The sequence below is a fragment of the Salminus brasiliensis genome, chromosome 7 (genome assembly GCF_030463535.1).
Source record: "Salminus brasiliensis chromosome 7, fSalBra1.hap2, whole genome shotgun sequence".
Taxonomy (NCBI): Eukaryota; Metazoa; Chordata; class Actinopteri; order Characiformes; family Bryconidae; genus Salminus; species Salminus brasiliensis.
This window is the reverse complement of record NC_132884.1, coordinates 20,788,104-20,802,783: the sequence shown is the minus strand read 5'-3', so window position 1 is coordinate 20,802,783 and position 14,680 is coordinate 20,788,104. Positions and strand designations below refer to the sequence as shown.

Sequence of the window (14,680 nt, the reverse complement as noted above, 5' to 3'; positions counted from 1 at the left end):
ACAGCGTATATTTGGTGTCATAAAAAAGCCTAATAACTCAATAAAAGTTTTGTTCTGTTATGTGTCTTTCTGTACAGTTTTCCTTCACAATATGTAAAAATATGTTAATGATAGAGATGAGAATGGGGAGAACTTTACCTCTCGAAGGTATATTCGCTTTCCGCCCTGAAGAAGTAAACATGGGACTTGAACTGAAGTTTGAAGACGTACTCCTTATGGATGCTGTCTGCTTCCCCAGGAGTACTGACTGTGTAACCCAGCAGTGGGAGGCTGGCCAGAGGGAAGTCATCCTGAATCGAAAATAGAAAAATCATGAACCCTCTAAAACCCTGACGGAAGAGCGGCCAAGTCTCAAAATGGATGTTGTTACAGCTGTCGCTGAAACTGTACTCAGTATTATTATTATTATTAACACAGCAAATTAAGCAGATATGGCATATGGGGAAGCCAAAATAATAACAGTAATACTCCTCACAGTCTCAAGACCTGAGCGAACATGCAAAATGAGTTGCAGGAAGCCTCAGTTTTTAGTTAAACACTATTTAGTACTGCAGATGGCTTTAAACAGATGCATGAAAGGTTGGCTGAAGCGTCGGCCAGCACCTGGTGCGTCTTGTAGAAGAACAGACAGAAGTTGGTGAAGACCACCCACAGCTTCTGCCAGCCATTACTGTTCTTGAACTTCCTCAGGAGGTAGCCAGACAGCTGGTTCTGTAGACACAGGAGGAGACATCAACAGATAGAGAGACGTTACTACACACACCGGACCACCCGGCTGATACCAAGCAAAGCTCGGCATTAAAAGTGAAATGTTTAGAGAACCGCCTTTCAACTATGAGAATCATCTTGCACAAAAATGTGTCTTACGGAGACGTCCAAAACTAAATTTTCAGAAGTTGTCTGAGAGAGAAAATATGATCAGTCTGCTACAGAATGTCTTGCTTGGATTGGCAACAGCCACCCCTGTGTGCTCTCTCCCACAGCCTGCTGTTTCTGCCAAATCCGTTCTATTTCTGGTGCGGAATCGAAAAGGTAGATTCCTCACAAGCCAGAGAAAAGCACTTCATCAACCTACAGAGGAATCCTATATGTTTTAAAGATCAGGTAGCAAAGCTTGAAATACCTTTTTTCTTTTTTTTTTTTTTTTTTGATCATGTGACTATAGAGTTCAGGTCGGGTCTAAATTTCACATTCAGGTTGTTCCCATTAATTGTTTGCCTTGACCTGCATTCACCTCACTATTGTTCCTCCAGAACTGCATTTTTCTACACAATATCAGTGCTGGTTAAAATCAGTACTTACAAAAAACAAAAAAACAAAACCCTGACCACAAAGAGTGAAACCACTTTAATCAGTATGGGATCGCATTTGGACAGCAGTTTTTAGTCACTACTGGAGCATTTTGTCAGTCAAAATACTGCAATAAATATTGTGCATCATGGTGGTCGTCTTTGAGAAGATTCAGACAGAAAGTTGAATAATAAAGCATTTACTAAAGGTCCCCCAAAAACCAACACACAACACCTGAAGCTCATTACAGAATAAATACAAGTCTCATCTCTAGCTCTTGCTTTGTGACTAGGTCCTAACAAGCTGATTATTGGTATTCACTCTTCACTTTAACGATTCTGCCACATTCAGATTTAGAGATCCGTTTATCTAATGCTTTGAAATGGTGAGCTTGATCATGCTTGTTCTTAAAAAACACACCATTTTCATAAGTTTCCATTTATTATATCCACGTCACGACCATCCTTACATTTCTCTCCAAAATTGCTGCTAATTCAGTACTCTATAAGCTCAGTTTTGATGCAAGTATGATGACAAACTCCTTATTCATTTCTGAACAGTATAGCTGGGTGTTGGAGAGTGTGTTGGAGGCTCAGGAGGCAGCTGTGCTTAGCAAACGCCTTACAGTTATGCTTATGGTTAATAAAACATGAGTTTCTCCCAAGTTGGTACTGCCAATTAACCCACCTCTTTGTAGCTTCTCCTAGCACTAGCAATGCTTCTAACACAAGGAGGGTAAGGACTTAACAGTGTCAACTGCTCAAACACATGCAAAACCAGCCACCACCTCAGCCATTGATGTGCCATTGCTGAGCAGCAATGAGAGACTGGTTTATCTGTATGTTCTTGTGGAATACTATTAGCAAAACCCGAACACACACACACACACACACACACACACACACACACACACACACACACACACACACACACACACTCCTAAACACAATGGAACCTGGAGCCTTATAGCTGGGAGTACCTGATTCATGCGCAGGTAATCAGTAAGAGAAAGGTTCTGGTTGCGGTACCAGCACACATGGGTGATGGTGTTGGGTCTCTGGCCCTGACCGAGCAGATAACGAGGGGGCAGCTCAGGAGATACAGCCGGAGAACTGAACACTGAGGACACAGAGGCAAGTGGACAGACAGGCAAGCAGACAGAAAAGACAGCAGAAAGACAGACAGAGAGGGGTGGAGTGGAGGAAAAGAAAATGAAAAGATGTGAACGCGCAGAGCGAATAAGGCAGAGGAAATTAAGCAGGCAGAAAAGGAGAGAGAACAGATGAAGGGTGTTCATGTTAGCATTCCACTCAAAGGACAGAGAAGATATGTAAGCAGTCTTTCAACTCAAATAGAAATTGCTGTGAAAAGATGGAGAAAGTCTGAAAAGAAAGGACAGATTAACAGATAATAAATATATCTAAAAAAAAGATGACGAGGTCAACCAGCTACAGGAAAGGAAAGGAGAGGCAGGATAATGGGATAGTGAGGGAGGGAAAGGATAAGAAGGATGGAAGTTGAGTTTCATGGGCACGGTCATGCAATAGCCCCTTATTCACAAGTCTCTTCAGGGATCAGCCTGAGGGGATTTGGCCCGGCTGACCTGTTTGCGTGACAGCATTCATAGAGAAACTGCTCAAGTTGTACACTCACAATCAACAGGGACTGCTCACCGACCTTGGACATACACTGGACATACACACAGATGTTTAGCAGATCTGCACAACATGCTGTTATGTTAAGTGTTACTGCAACATTAGCCTTTACAATACCAAAACACAAATGAACCTCTGATCCAGAGTTCTCCAGTCCAAACTCCTGGGGACGATATGCTCTGCATGTTTGTGTTTTCCCTACTTCAGCACAACTCGACCATTACTTAGGAAGGGGGGGGGGGGGGGGGGGGGGGCGCACAGGGTTTCAGCTCTACTGTCAGTTACTAGTGCTGCATTTGGGCAAGAATCTGGCGATACAATATCACAACGCAGTAAGGGGTAAAATTCAAAATATAGCGCTATACTGCCATACTGTAAGCAAGGTCATGTATTGAGATTTCTTGTAAAATTAAATTTTTAGAAAAACTGGCTATAAAAATATCATATGCATAAAATCTGAGTAAAACAAAAGTTTACTTTTTAAATCAGATCTAGCAGTCCGGGTATAAACACCCCAAATTGATCCACTGTCTACCAACAATCTTTGCATGCAACTAATAATTAAAATAATAGATTAAGAAATTTCATGCAGTACTTTAAAATATGAATATTTTCGTACAACCCTACCTGATACCAATACTAAAATAATTAACATACCAAGTGAACTTTCTCCTCAGGAAGAAATACACAGCTAAGCCTGTGTGTGCCATTTTAGGCTACATTTGTTAGACAGGACTGGATATACAAACGTTTTCCTTCCGATATCCAACTCAGCAATTTCCGCTGCTTAATATTAATATCTACTGATGTTAAAATGGCATGTCTGTCAGAAAACTGAGGTTTTTGAAAAAGCTTGCCAGGGTGGAGATTTTTCAGCGTTTTTGTGTGAATGGGCAAAACGCAGCTTATAAAACCGCAGACATCAAAATATTAGCTTGTGCATGATTGTTTCTGACCAACAACCAGATTTTCTGTTTCATTACACTGTGACAGAACATGCTGCGCTCACATATGGGAAAAACTACAAAAACTATTCTCTATTTCTGATCAGGAGTGTGTGTGGGTGATTCAGAAGCAATGGTGTCACCACAGCAAAGTAAAAACACAAACAAACAAAAAAAATAAAAAATTTTGTTTTTTAAATGTTATTTTTTGCTTCCCTTGTAGAAATTATGTATTAAGCCTGTGTGAGAGAATGGATTAAGGAGACTGTCACTGAAAATCCTTGTTGTTGGAGTTTCATCTTTGTGCTGTACTTGGGTCTGTTTTGGCTTTTACACTTGGCACCCCCTGCTGGGCTGACGTGACAACACAAGATTTATAGAGCAGTTTTTTATGTTCTTGTGTGGACAAAGGTATTTCCAGAATCCCTTTAAAAAAAATCTATGTTTTCACAAATGTCCAGGTACATGTGGACAGGATCTAAAATTAGTGCGATATCTGGGCACTTCCATACAAGTGTGCATTCTGTACTTAATAGATGGACTGTTCGAGCTCATCTGAAAGTCAGAGTGGCTAAAGGTTTTTATTCGCAGGAAGAAGCAGCATGTGACTCCAAACCAAAGACCAAACAGGTCCCATTCGAAATGGTCTATTTATTAGTGTAGATCAATCTAAAATATATATATATATAGAGAGAGAGAGAGACAATTCTTCTAGATTGCCAGTGTAAATGAGCTTGCATGTGTGTTTAAGAATGCTACCTCCACGGCTAGGCTGTGGTCAGACATGGAGACGCTGGTGTTGCGGTGCCAGCACACATGCATGGTTGTGTTGGCTCGGTGATGGCTCTGTTTGTCCAGAGAGCAACGGGACGAGTTTACATCATCCTCCGACTCCTGCTCCAAAGATACCTCATCAGACGACCCTGCCAAAGCATGCAGGGAAAGGAGAGAGCAGGAGAGGAAAGGAGAAAGGAGAGGAGAGGAGGGAGAGTGATTGGGAGGGGTGGGGTTTATATCTAACTCAAACTAGGTGGTGATGACCTAAGGGGTTGAACAAAAAAAGGTGATCCACTATCCACTTTTAATGGGGTTCTACAGACAGTCAAAAGTTCTTACTGTTGGAACGGTCGCACAGGCTGGGGTCCAGAAGTAGATCCGATTTCTCCTGAGACTTCTTCGACATGTCTATTGCCATATTCAAGTCCTCAATCCACTTATTCATCTCCAACTTAGAGCTGAAGAAAACAAAGACTGACATTGACTGATCCATGCCTTGTGTTTTTTTCACGGCTACTGTGGTGAGAACCAGCTTTACAGGGTGTTGTCAACCTAATGAATGATGCACAACATCCCTAGACTTCATGTGGCTTCTTTTTGTGGTGGGATCTAAAGTCTCTGCCTCTGATTGCCTCTCTCAATCATTGTCACAGTGTAGCTTCATTGATATAGGTAGGGGCAACACATTATAGAACTTTATCTTTTCACTGTAATGTCTGCATATAAGGCAATCGCAACTGGAAACTGAGGTTAGCTACCTTCCAATGTTACCTCAATTCTATAAAATCAATACACCTGATCTATCCTAACTGTGCAATCCCTACAAACCTTAATTACACAAAAACAACTACACTACATTGCTAAAATTACTAAAAGTTACTTTGGCTGAACGGAATTTGTCAGTGTTCTATAAATGTAACCCAACATTGCAAAACTAGCTACAAATAATGTATGGATAGGTCGACTGAAATCTGAGTGTGAGAAGAATATGCAAGGCTTCAGCAAGCTCACCTCGCAGCCACCACAATGGTTCTCTGTGCAGAGTAGATGGTAAAGCAGTGAGGGACCGACCACTCATTCTCACTCTCCTCCACCTGGAACACAAACACGCAGACCAGTCACAAGTGGTTAACACACACAGACCCGGTCACTCAGCTGTAAAGAATGTGATATACTTGGGATCGTTACACAAATTAAAACATCACATCCTTCGAAGAGTTAATGACCTATTGAGCAGCCTCCTGTCTATTCTTTGCCTCTACTGAAGCATTAATGCGCTAAGAGCGAGAGCGTGATAGGGGGGAAAAACAGGGAGAGTGCTTGGGTGGGTGCTGAGGAGGCACCGGAGATGGTGGTGCAGTCTGCGGGAGTGAAGGACTGTGGGAGTTTGAGTTTCCTCTTACTCACCGGAGCATCCAGCACAATGAGCTGCAGGCAGGAGTGAAGCAAAGAGACATGCAGGTTAGGAGACAGAGGGGCCCAGGGCCGTGCTACTGCCATGCCAAACCATCACGCGACACTGAGCTAAGCTCAGTGCCACAGAAACCTCTTCACAACCATGCCCAAACACACCCTAAAACAGGGGTGTCCGATTCTGGTCCTGGAGGGCTGGAATCCTGCACAGTTTGGTGTCAGTTTGGCACAGTTTTATCCTACTCAACCACTCCTGCTCAACCTGGTAGCTGAATCAGGTGCGTAATCATACTGTGGTTACAAAATCACCTGGTCTTAAAACCTCTCCATTTGCTTATACCCTAAAGCTTCTTCAAACATCACAATAACCCAAATGATTCTTTAAAAAAAAAAATTAAAGCATAATATAATACTACACAATTTAAAACAACAATTGGTCTTCATACATTTAAGGCGCCGGACCTGTATCAATCTGCTTGAGAAGCAATACATTACCAATGCTGGAAAATGCTGACTGAACTAAATCCCTCTCTTTTTATTTTATTAAATGAGATAGCAGTTTCAGTGTGTATCAGAAAATACCAGCCAAAACGCAACATCGCATATCCAAGCATCCAACAAAAACCATTAATCTGACCCAATCCTGAAACAAACTTAACATGAACTTAACATGTTAACTGTGCATTTCTTCCTGTGTTGTAATTGAGTTTTTGAGTAGTTTAAGCTTTAAGATGCTCAACCTACTCACTGACTAAGTTATAGATGCTCATAATAAAGCGCTTTGGGGCTCCACTGACTCTCCATCATTGCCTCTCCAGGCTGGAACACCGACTACTGAACTATGTAGGTTTGGTGGAGCTGCACAAGACCTCTCACAAATACTGTAGATGTGTAACCACAGTCATATGCGTAAAAGTCATTACTCCACCACCTCAGTCCACATGCTTCTTTCACATTTCCACATCCTTAAGCTTGTTAACGAATACATGTGTACAGCTGCCTGAGAGGGCGCTCAAAGCTCAGAGATTTGTATTTACAGCAGTGGAGTAAATGGGAATTATGCACCTCAGATGTAGGGGGAGGCCAGTAGCAAAACAAAATATCAATTCTCACAAAATGCTGTTTTTATGTGAAGCCAAAGCTTAGTGTTTTTTAAAGGGAATAAATATAATGGTCACTTAAGTAATGTTAAGGTTTCAATATCTGTAGCTTAAAATCTCTGACTGTGACAGGAAATTAATAATTCATGTTCGGCAATTAAGGTTATTGACCAAGCATTGGTTAAACAATGGACTATATGTCTTTGGTCAAGCTGATTTCACAATTGTCTCTGGTGAGTGTAATGGATATAAAAAATAATAAAATAATGAGTATTTTAGATATTATGCAGACCTTCTATGTACAATACAATGCCACATCTTCTAACTAGTAAGTTTATATGCCTCCAAAAAGATTTCTTCCATCAATCTGGACTGCCACACGCAGATAAAGCACAGTCCACATTCCATTTAATATGATTCAGTTATTTACCACCCTGCAAACACTCATGAATCATTGTGTACAGTTCAGCCTCCAAATGCTCTTGATTTTAAACTAAAAACGTCTGCAGAAGACGAGGAAAACTAGGTAAAGCTGCAAAGCCCCGTGTTTCACTGAGAGCTCTCCCTCCATGTTGGAGTAAATCCTCTCAGAGCTGGGATGGCGTACTCTGTTTAGACAGAGTCATTCATCTTGGAGGCTTTTCAGACAAGCTGGCCGACATGACTGATGGGCCTCACTGATGAGGGACGTACAGTGCAGCATGAACCGAGCCAAACCAGCTCGAATCTCACAGTTCACTGCAGGCCAGGGCAGTAAAAAACAGCAGAGAGCCACAAAATGACAAAATGACCCCTCGATAAATGCGGTAGGGTTACAGGCCACTGCGTCCAGGACACATAAAGACTGAGGAATGAGCAGGAAAAGTCTGGGAATGAAGCTAAGATGTGTACTCACGATCATGCCATGGAGGGGAAGCTGGCCGTGAACTTTGAACTGGTTGGTGGCTGTAACACCTTTGCTTGTGTACAAGAGCATATCTGAAAACTGAGACAGGAGGTGTTTGTCAGCTAAAAGGAACAAAGAGACACAGGAACGGAGACAAACATGGTGAGAGAGCGTCTTGTGTGGAACAGACCAGGAAGAACATCCGCTGCTGCAGGCCTTTCTTGGTGAGCTTGTAGAGACAGCCTTCCCTGATGAACTCCTAGTAAACAAAGAGGAACCACAAAATATTAAAACCTTCTTAGCATTTATCTCAGCTTTCAAAGTAGGTAAGGGGTTTATCTAGAACTGCAATGTTTAGTAGACAAAGTTGAAGACCTCAGTTTAACGCTGAGGTTCACCATCCACCGTTACTTTACAAAAAGTTCTATAGTGTCCTACAATATTAATGAGACTCTTGGACCCCATTTGCCTGGTCACTTCATGTGTCTGTGCCTATGCACTTCAAGGTCTAGCCACATAACAGTGAAGGGTAAACACACCCACTCATTTAAACCAGATATAAATCCCATCACTCAAACTGATACTATACACATGAAGTCAGCAGGTGTAAACAGGCTCTTGATTTCAATGGTTTTCTATGCTACATCATGAAGAGAGGCACCAAAGGGAGAGAAACCTGAAAAGGGTTTTGCAGAAAGTATGTAAAACATAGAGCTCACCCTGCCAGGAGCGGTGAGGTTCTCGATGCCGATCAGATCCCGCTGGAGTTCTGTCAGCTTCTGGAAATTCTCCAGTCGGATGAGGCTGCTCTGTAGCTGAGCAGCTATGTCTGCTACCTCCTTCAGTGCCTCTACAATGGGATACACAAGCAGAGGTCAGGTATTGTAAACATTAGAGGTGGAGGAGTTAGAGGTGCTCTTATGCAATGTTTTATATTAAAGAATTATATATATATATATATATATATATATATATATATATATATATATATATATATATATATATATATATATATATATATATATATACACACACACCAGCAAGGCATATTGTCTCTTCTAAAGGGTAACGCATGGGTTTTAAAACCAATGTTACAGGCAATGTGTGAGCAGCACCTTTGCAGTCGTGATGGTCTTTGTGATCGGGGACGTAGTGTTTACACAGGCGCTCCAGGATCAGCTTGTAATGCATGAGTCTCTGGATGGGTTTGAGCAGAAAGGTGTTCAGAGGCAGGTAGCAAACTTTCTGCAGCTCAAACTCCTTATACACCGTCTCCAGTTTCTTCACGCGCTTTGTGGCCTTCTCCAGCTCTGTCAGCACCTCGTCGTGCTTTTGCAGGTAGCTGGTGAATTCCTGGGGACAGAAAAGAGCAATACTCATGAGATACACCACACATAATTTCTACGATACAGCACACAGTGGATCGAATGAATGTCTGTTCGACTGTGACGGATGCTTTTATTTCTATACTGATGGCTTTACCTTCAGGGCACACATGTTCCTTAGCATGACGTCTCCAATCCTCTGGTAATCTCCCTTCACGTGAGCATTGGAGCGCCCCTCCCTGGTGATAAAAGGAAAACTACTTTTGAGACCAAGATACTACTTTAATCAATAATCATGTAGTGAAGTTTTCTATTAGGGTGCAGTAATGCACTGTTCCATGGTGATGCATTGATCTGAAGTTGATGTTAAAAACAAACAAACAAGCTAAAGCCCTGTGCTATTTAATAAAAAAAAGGTTTACTGTGACTATTCCCTTACTGTTAATACAACAGTTAGTTCAGACCTTACAATTTTACTGGTGGAGAAGCATTTTGACTGCGCTAATATTTCAGATTTCTATAACTGGAAGGTTTTTTCACAAATAAAGGTGCATCACGCCACTGATGCGTTGGCAACAGTTGAGAAGGCTGAGCTGCACAGAGCATTCATACGGTCTCTGGCTGAACTTAATACTTTAATAGCTCTAAGGCTTTATCTGTACCACAAAATGTGAGCCTTACAGTAACAGCAGTTATCTTGGACAGCGTACGGTGCTCAAACCTTAATGAACCTCCATTTAGTCGGTCCTGAAGTTTTGGAATTGTTACCATAGCAATAACTAATTTATGAGAAACTACTTTATGGCTGAAGAAATGAACACTTTTAAAGCATATTCAATACATAAAAAGAAACTTGACTGATGCTGTGCTGAATCATTTTAATTAAGAATCATAATCGAATCAAACTACTGTGAAGTGTGAGATTTCGGCTCGTTACATGTGTCTGATGTAAAGGGTCATTTAATTGTGTTGGGCAGTAACAAAAGATGGAGAAGCGTACCAGAGAGCCAGCCTCTGGTCAATCTCTTTGAGAAAGCCTCTGTGGAACTCGTAGATGGGGTCAATGTTGGAGAACAGCAGGGTCATTAGGCCCTCGGGCATGGCGTTCTCTTTAATCACTGCACTGCGGAACCACTGAGGAGAAACAGATGTACAAACACACACATCAGCATGACATAAAACACACCCTTCTCATTCACAGACATCACTGTCTCTCAATGAATCACACGAACAGGAGGCTAGAGAGACTACACCTCTCGTCCACTGTGCCATCGACACAAGTAAAACACAAACACTGTGTTTAAGACACCTACCTGTTCTGTTCAAAAGATTATTCCAAATATACTATTAACTACTATGCATTAACATAATCTGCATGCTCACCACTGTTATGACCTCCAGGTCCTTAAGGTACGTCCTCTCAGTCATCAGAATTTCTTTGGCAATGAAATAGGCCTTATCGGTGGGATACCTCTGAGATAGAGAGAGAAAAAACAAACAAACACATATACACACAACCATCAGCACAATCACTGGCATAACGACTCATAAATATGCTTTTAAATCACATAAATTTTACTATTTCAGGCCACATGAACTAGTCAAATGAGTGTATTAGGGGTGTAATGATACACATGCCGTCGCACGCAATTATTTTCTGTGTTAAAAGCATCTTGATTTACATACACACACCCAAATACCTAGTTTTGATCTCTTACAGGGCTCAAATCAAGGGTCATATTAATCATACAGGTAAATTTCACTTTCTTACTTTTTATCATCATTTTTGACACTGTAGTGAAATCGTTACACCCTTGAAGATTCACCACTGTAAAAACACTCTACCACACAAATTAAATTACTCACAACTACACTGTACACTTACAGGAAGTTACTCAAGTACATCCCTATCTCAGGATCACTCAACACACATCAATTCCATACAGAGGTTGGAGGTAGAGCGTTAAAGGTCAGTATTGCACACCAAGGTAAGGAGCCACGGCCATCTCCTTTCAAATATATCAAACTCGCCTTGCCTTCTTTTATGAGTAATAATTGATTTTAATGACAATGAAAGAAACAAAGGCCTGCATTTAAGTGTTTAAAGGCATAAACTAGGTATTATCTAATCTAACTAGTACTTTTCAAAGCACTCCTTGATACAGAAAAGTTGTCATTATGTCCAGTTAGTAGTAGGATGAATTTCTTTGAGAGAAATGAAAGGGATTTTCAGAAAAAACATTACAAATCACACCCTGTAGTAAACACAAATGTTCCAGACCCAATATGTTTTGTCCCAATTCCTGAATTCTTGGATTAAAAGGTGAAATAGTTGATTACGAACCTCGAACAAGCCAGCATGCTTTTTCCAAGGTTTCTGAGATAAACTCTGTTAGAGGCAAATGACCTCAGAGCTAGAGTAGCAGGTTTTATAATAGAGTGTATATATATATATATATATATATATATATATATATATATATATATATATATATATATATATATTTATTTATTTATTTATTTATATTGGCAGGTATATAGACAATGTTGTAGAATATATAAACATTGTCGGATAGTCTGGGGCTCCAAGCGGCTCAGCAGTCTAATGCGCTACTTCTGTGGCCTGGTGGTTTCGAATTCGAATGCCAAGCCACGCCACTTTGCAAGCAATGCTGGAGCCAGAGAGAGCAAAATTGGCCATGCTCTTGAGGCGGGTAGATGGCGCTCTTTCCCCCTCATCACTTTCAAAGCAAATGTTGGCTGGCACAGGCGTCCTTTAGCTGGCGTGGCAGAGCCGGTTACCCGGCACTGAGGAGACGTGTTAAGTCCTCACCCGCCTAGTGTCGGGGAGCATTGCTAGTGCTAGGGTGAGCTGGCTGTAACAAATTGTGTGAATAAAGGGAACATTTTCTGATGAACATGTGAATAAAACACATTAGATTTAGAACACTTGAGGGCACTATAGGAAGTGATAGAGGTGATTTGTGAAAATCCTATTTATGTCCATCTGTGGAATTGAGCTTAGACCAAGATTTCGAATATGGGCATGACACTGACTACTGAATTTTGCAGAGTGCAAAAAAGAACTGATTTAGTAAATAATCTAAAAAATTAATAATCTAAATAATGATTTGTGCTCTGGGTAGTTAAGTGCATTGGCCCATGCTCAGGTTAATTTTCTCTAGGCCTTTATGTGGGGCCTGGCAAGGTGGCATGTGAGCAGTGTACCTTCCTCCTGACCTCCTCCTCCACCTCTAGCCTGGCAGTGCCCACCTCGTTCAGGCTGGGGCTCTGCAGGGGCGAGGGCGCCTGGCCAGGCAGGCTGAGGGTGGACATCTGGAAAGAGGGCGACAGACACAGGGCGCTCTTGGAGCCGAAGGGAGACAGCTGGGGGCTGTCTATTGCAGGACCTGGGAGAGGAGAGAGGTGACTTTAAGGCACAGGGAAAGGAGGAGGGAGCGATTAAAAGAATTTACACAAGTGTCCCTTTACCCCAAATATAGTCAAAGCAATTTAGTCAGTATTGGACTGGAGCTATAAGGTTAATGCAGCTAACAAGTAATAAAATCCTATTCTTCAAGACAACTGACAATTCAGGCTATGGGAGGCACTTTTGTTTGTTTTTCTAGATAGCAATGTGTTCTGCATTGTTAGAAGTCAAAATGCAAATTGAATTGAACTTTATTCAGTTTGATATAATTGTGTGATCTCAATCTGCAAGATACTAAACGGTGCCACCGCTGATTAGCGACATTAACGTCGACATCCAGAGCAAAACTGAAGAAGAAAATAAGTAGAGTTTACACATTAGCCAACATGTTACTGTCAGAGAATGAAGAGGCTTGCAGACTTGCAGTAAACAGATAGAGGATCTGCGATAGAGATCAGGAGGAACATGCTTTTGGGGGCTCTGTGGGTCTGTAAGCAGTGTTCATCATTTTCTGGGACTGTCCAGGTCAGAAATCTGTTGTTTTACCACACTGTTCATATTTAGCATCATTTACAACAATTAGGGAACCATTTCCCTTATTATGGTTATACCGCACCCTCATCTGAGTAGTATTTCCCACAACTTCAGAAAAAGGTGTGCCTTTTTTTTCCTTCCAAGTGTCGAGTCTGCTAGCACATAAATGGTAAGATCTAAGCACGGGAATTGTACATGTGCAAACCACTTAGTCTGACTGCTTTTCAGGGGTCCATACTTCTAAAACATGGAGGAGTCAATACCATCTGTCTGTGGTAAAGAAGCAGATGAAATGTGGAATAGAAAGAGAGAGACAGATAGATGTGAACTCAAGGTGAAGTAAATGTTAACTAGCTAGTGCGCAGTGAAGCAAAATTACATTGATTATTATATGATCTTTCTAAAGCCTGCTTCCTTAGTTTTGCAGAGGAGCTCTGAGACTAGCATGATACATACCTCACCCACACTAGTTGCCTTCCATGACCAGTCAGCTACATTAGCTTTGTAGCTCAAAATACAGGAGAGGCAAACTTTAGACACCTGTCTGGGGACAGGAGTCTGGGGTGAGGTGAAACGTAAATGTGATTTGCTATTGAACTTTTCCTTCACTTTCTGTAAGGTTAACAATATGGTCAAGGAAAGAGACACATGACTATACAAGATTGAAACCGCAGTAAACGCCCAACCAGTCTTTTACAGTAACCTTTCTTTCTTTGGTAAAACTGGTTGGAAAAGGTTTGTGTGTTCACAGTGTGAAACTCCTGAATAAGAGAACAGGTAGAACTTGCTCCTGGTGTGGGCCTGATCCCAGGAGCCAGCTTACAGGAGAGGGAGATAACATAATAAATGTCATCACACACTCAGCTCAAATATTACTCCGTTCAAAATGACTACGCAAAAGATTAATTACAGTCAATATATTGAAAAAAATCTTAACCCCCTGAACTCCAACTGGTCTTTAGACTTGAAATTCAATATCTACTGTAAGCTATTCAGCAGCCACAATGAAACAGTCGTGCAAGCTCCGTACTTATAAAGAGCAAAGCACTAAAGTGTTGACTCAGATGTGGACTCTTCGGGTTAAAGGGGTTACATTCTACAGCTGAGGGGCTTCAAACGTTTGAACTGCTAAACAGTCGGACAGAGAGCAGCTCCGGGGCAATTCAGCCGCTCAGCACTTTTCATGCTGCTTTGCACCCAGCTTACAGACGACAGGACCAAAAAAAAAACAAAAACCCAAAACCCAACAACAAAATCCCCATGGGGAGAACCATGGGGGAACGACAGAGACTTGCTCTCCATCTTTTCTAATAAAAAACACACAAA

General features: G+C 41.5%; 1 protein-coding gene across 2 annotated transcripts in view; it reads right to left on the bottom strand.

The window, feature by feature from the left end:
* farp2 (FERM, RhoGEF and pleckstrin domain protein 2) overlaps positions 1–14,680 on the bottom strand; it is a 66,070-nt gene that overhangs the window by 3,011 nt on the left and 48,379 nt on the right. The window contains exons 14-26 of one of the 2 annotated variants that reach the window (XM_072684066.1): positions 12,619–12,800; positions 10,774–10,863; positions 10,391–10,524; positions 9,548–9,629; positions 9,181–9,418; positions 8,785–8,915; positions 8,256–8,324; positions 8,075–8,164; positions 5,678–5,760; positions 5,006–5,124; positions 4,649–4,812; positions 604–711; positions 139–290 (exon numbers count right to left, since the gene is read on the bottom strand). In XM_072684066.1, coding sequence (XP_072540167.1) covers positions 139–290; positions 604–711; positions 4,649–4,812; positions 5,006–5,124; positions 5,678–5,760; positions 8,075–8,164; positions 8,256–8,324; positions 8,785–8,915; positions 9,181–9,418; positions 9,548–9,629; positions 10,391–10,524; positions 10,774–10,863; positions 12,619–12,800 — 1,642 coding nt within the window. The remainder of the gene's footprint in view (positions 1–138; positions 291–603; positions 712–4,648; positions 4,813–5,005; positions 5,125–5,677; positions 5,761–8,074; positions 8,165–8,255; positions 8,325–8,784; positions 8,916–9,180; positions 9,419–9,547; positions 9,630–10,390; positions 10,525–10,773; positions 10,864–12,618; positions 12,801–14,680) is intronic. The other variant, XM_072684067.1, reaches the window with a different exon arrangement.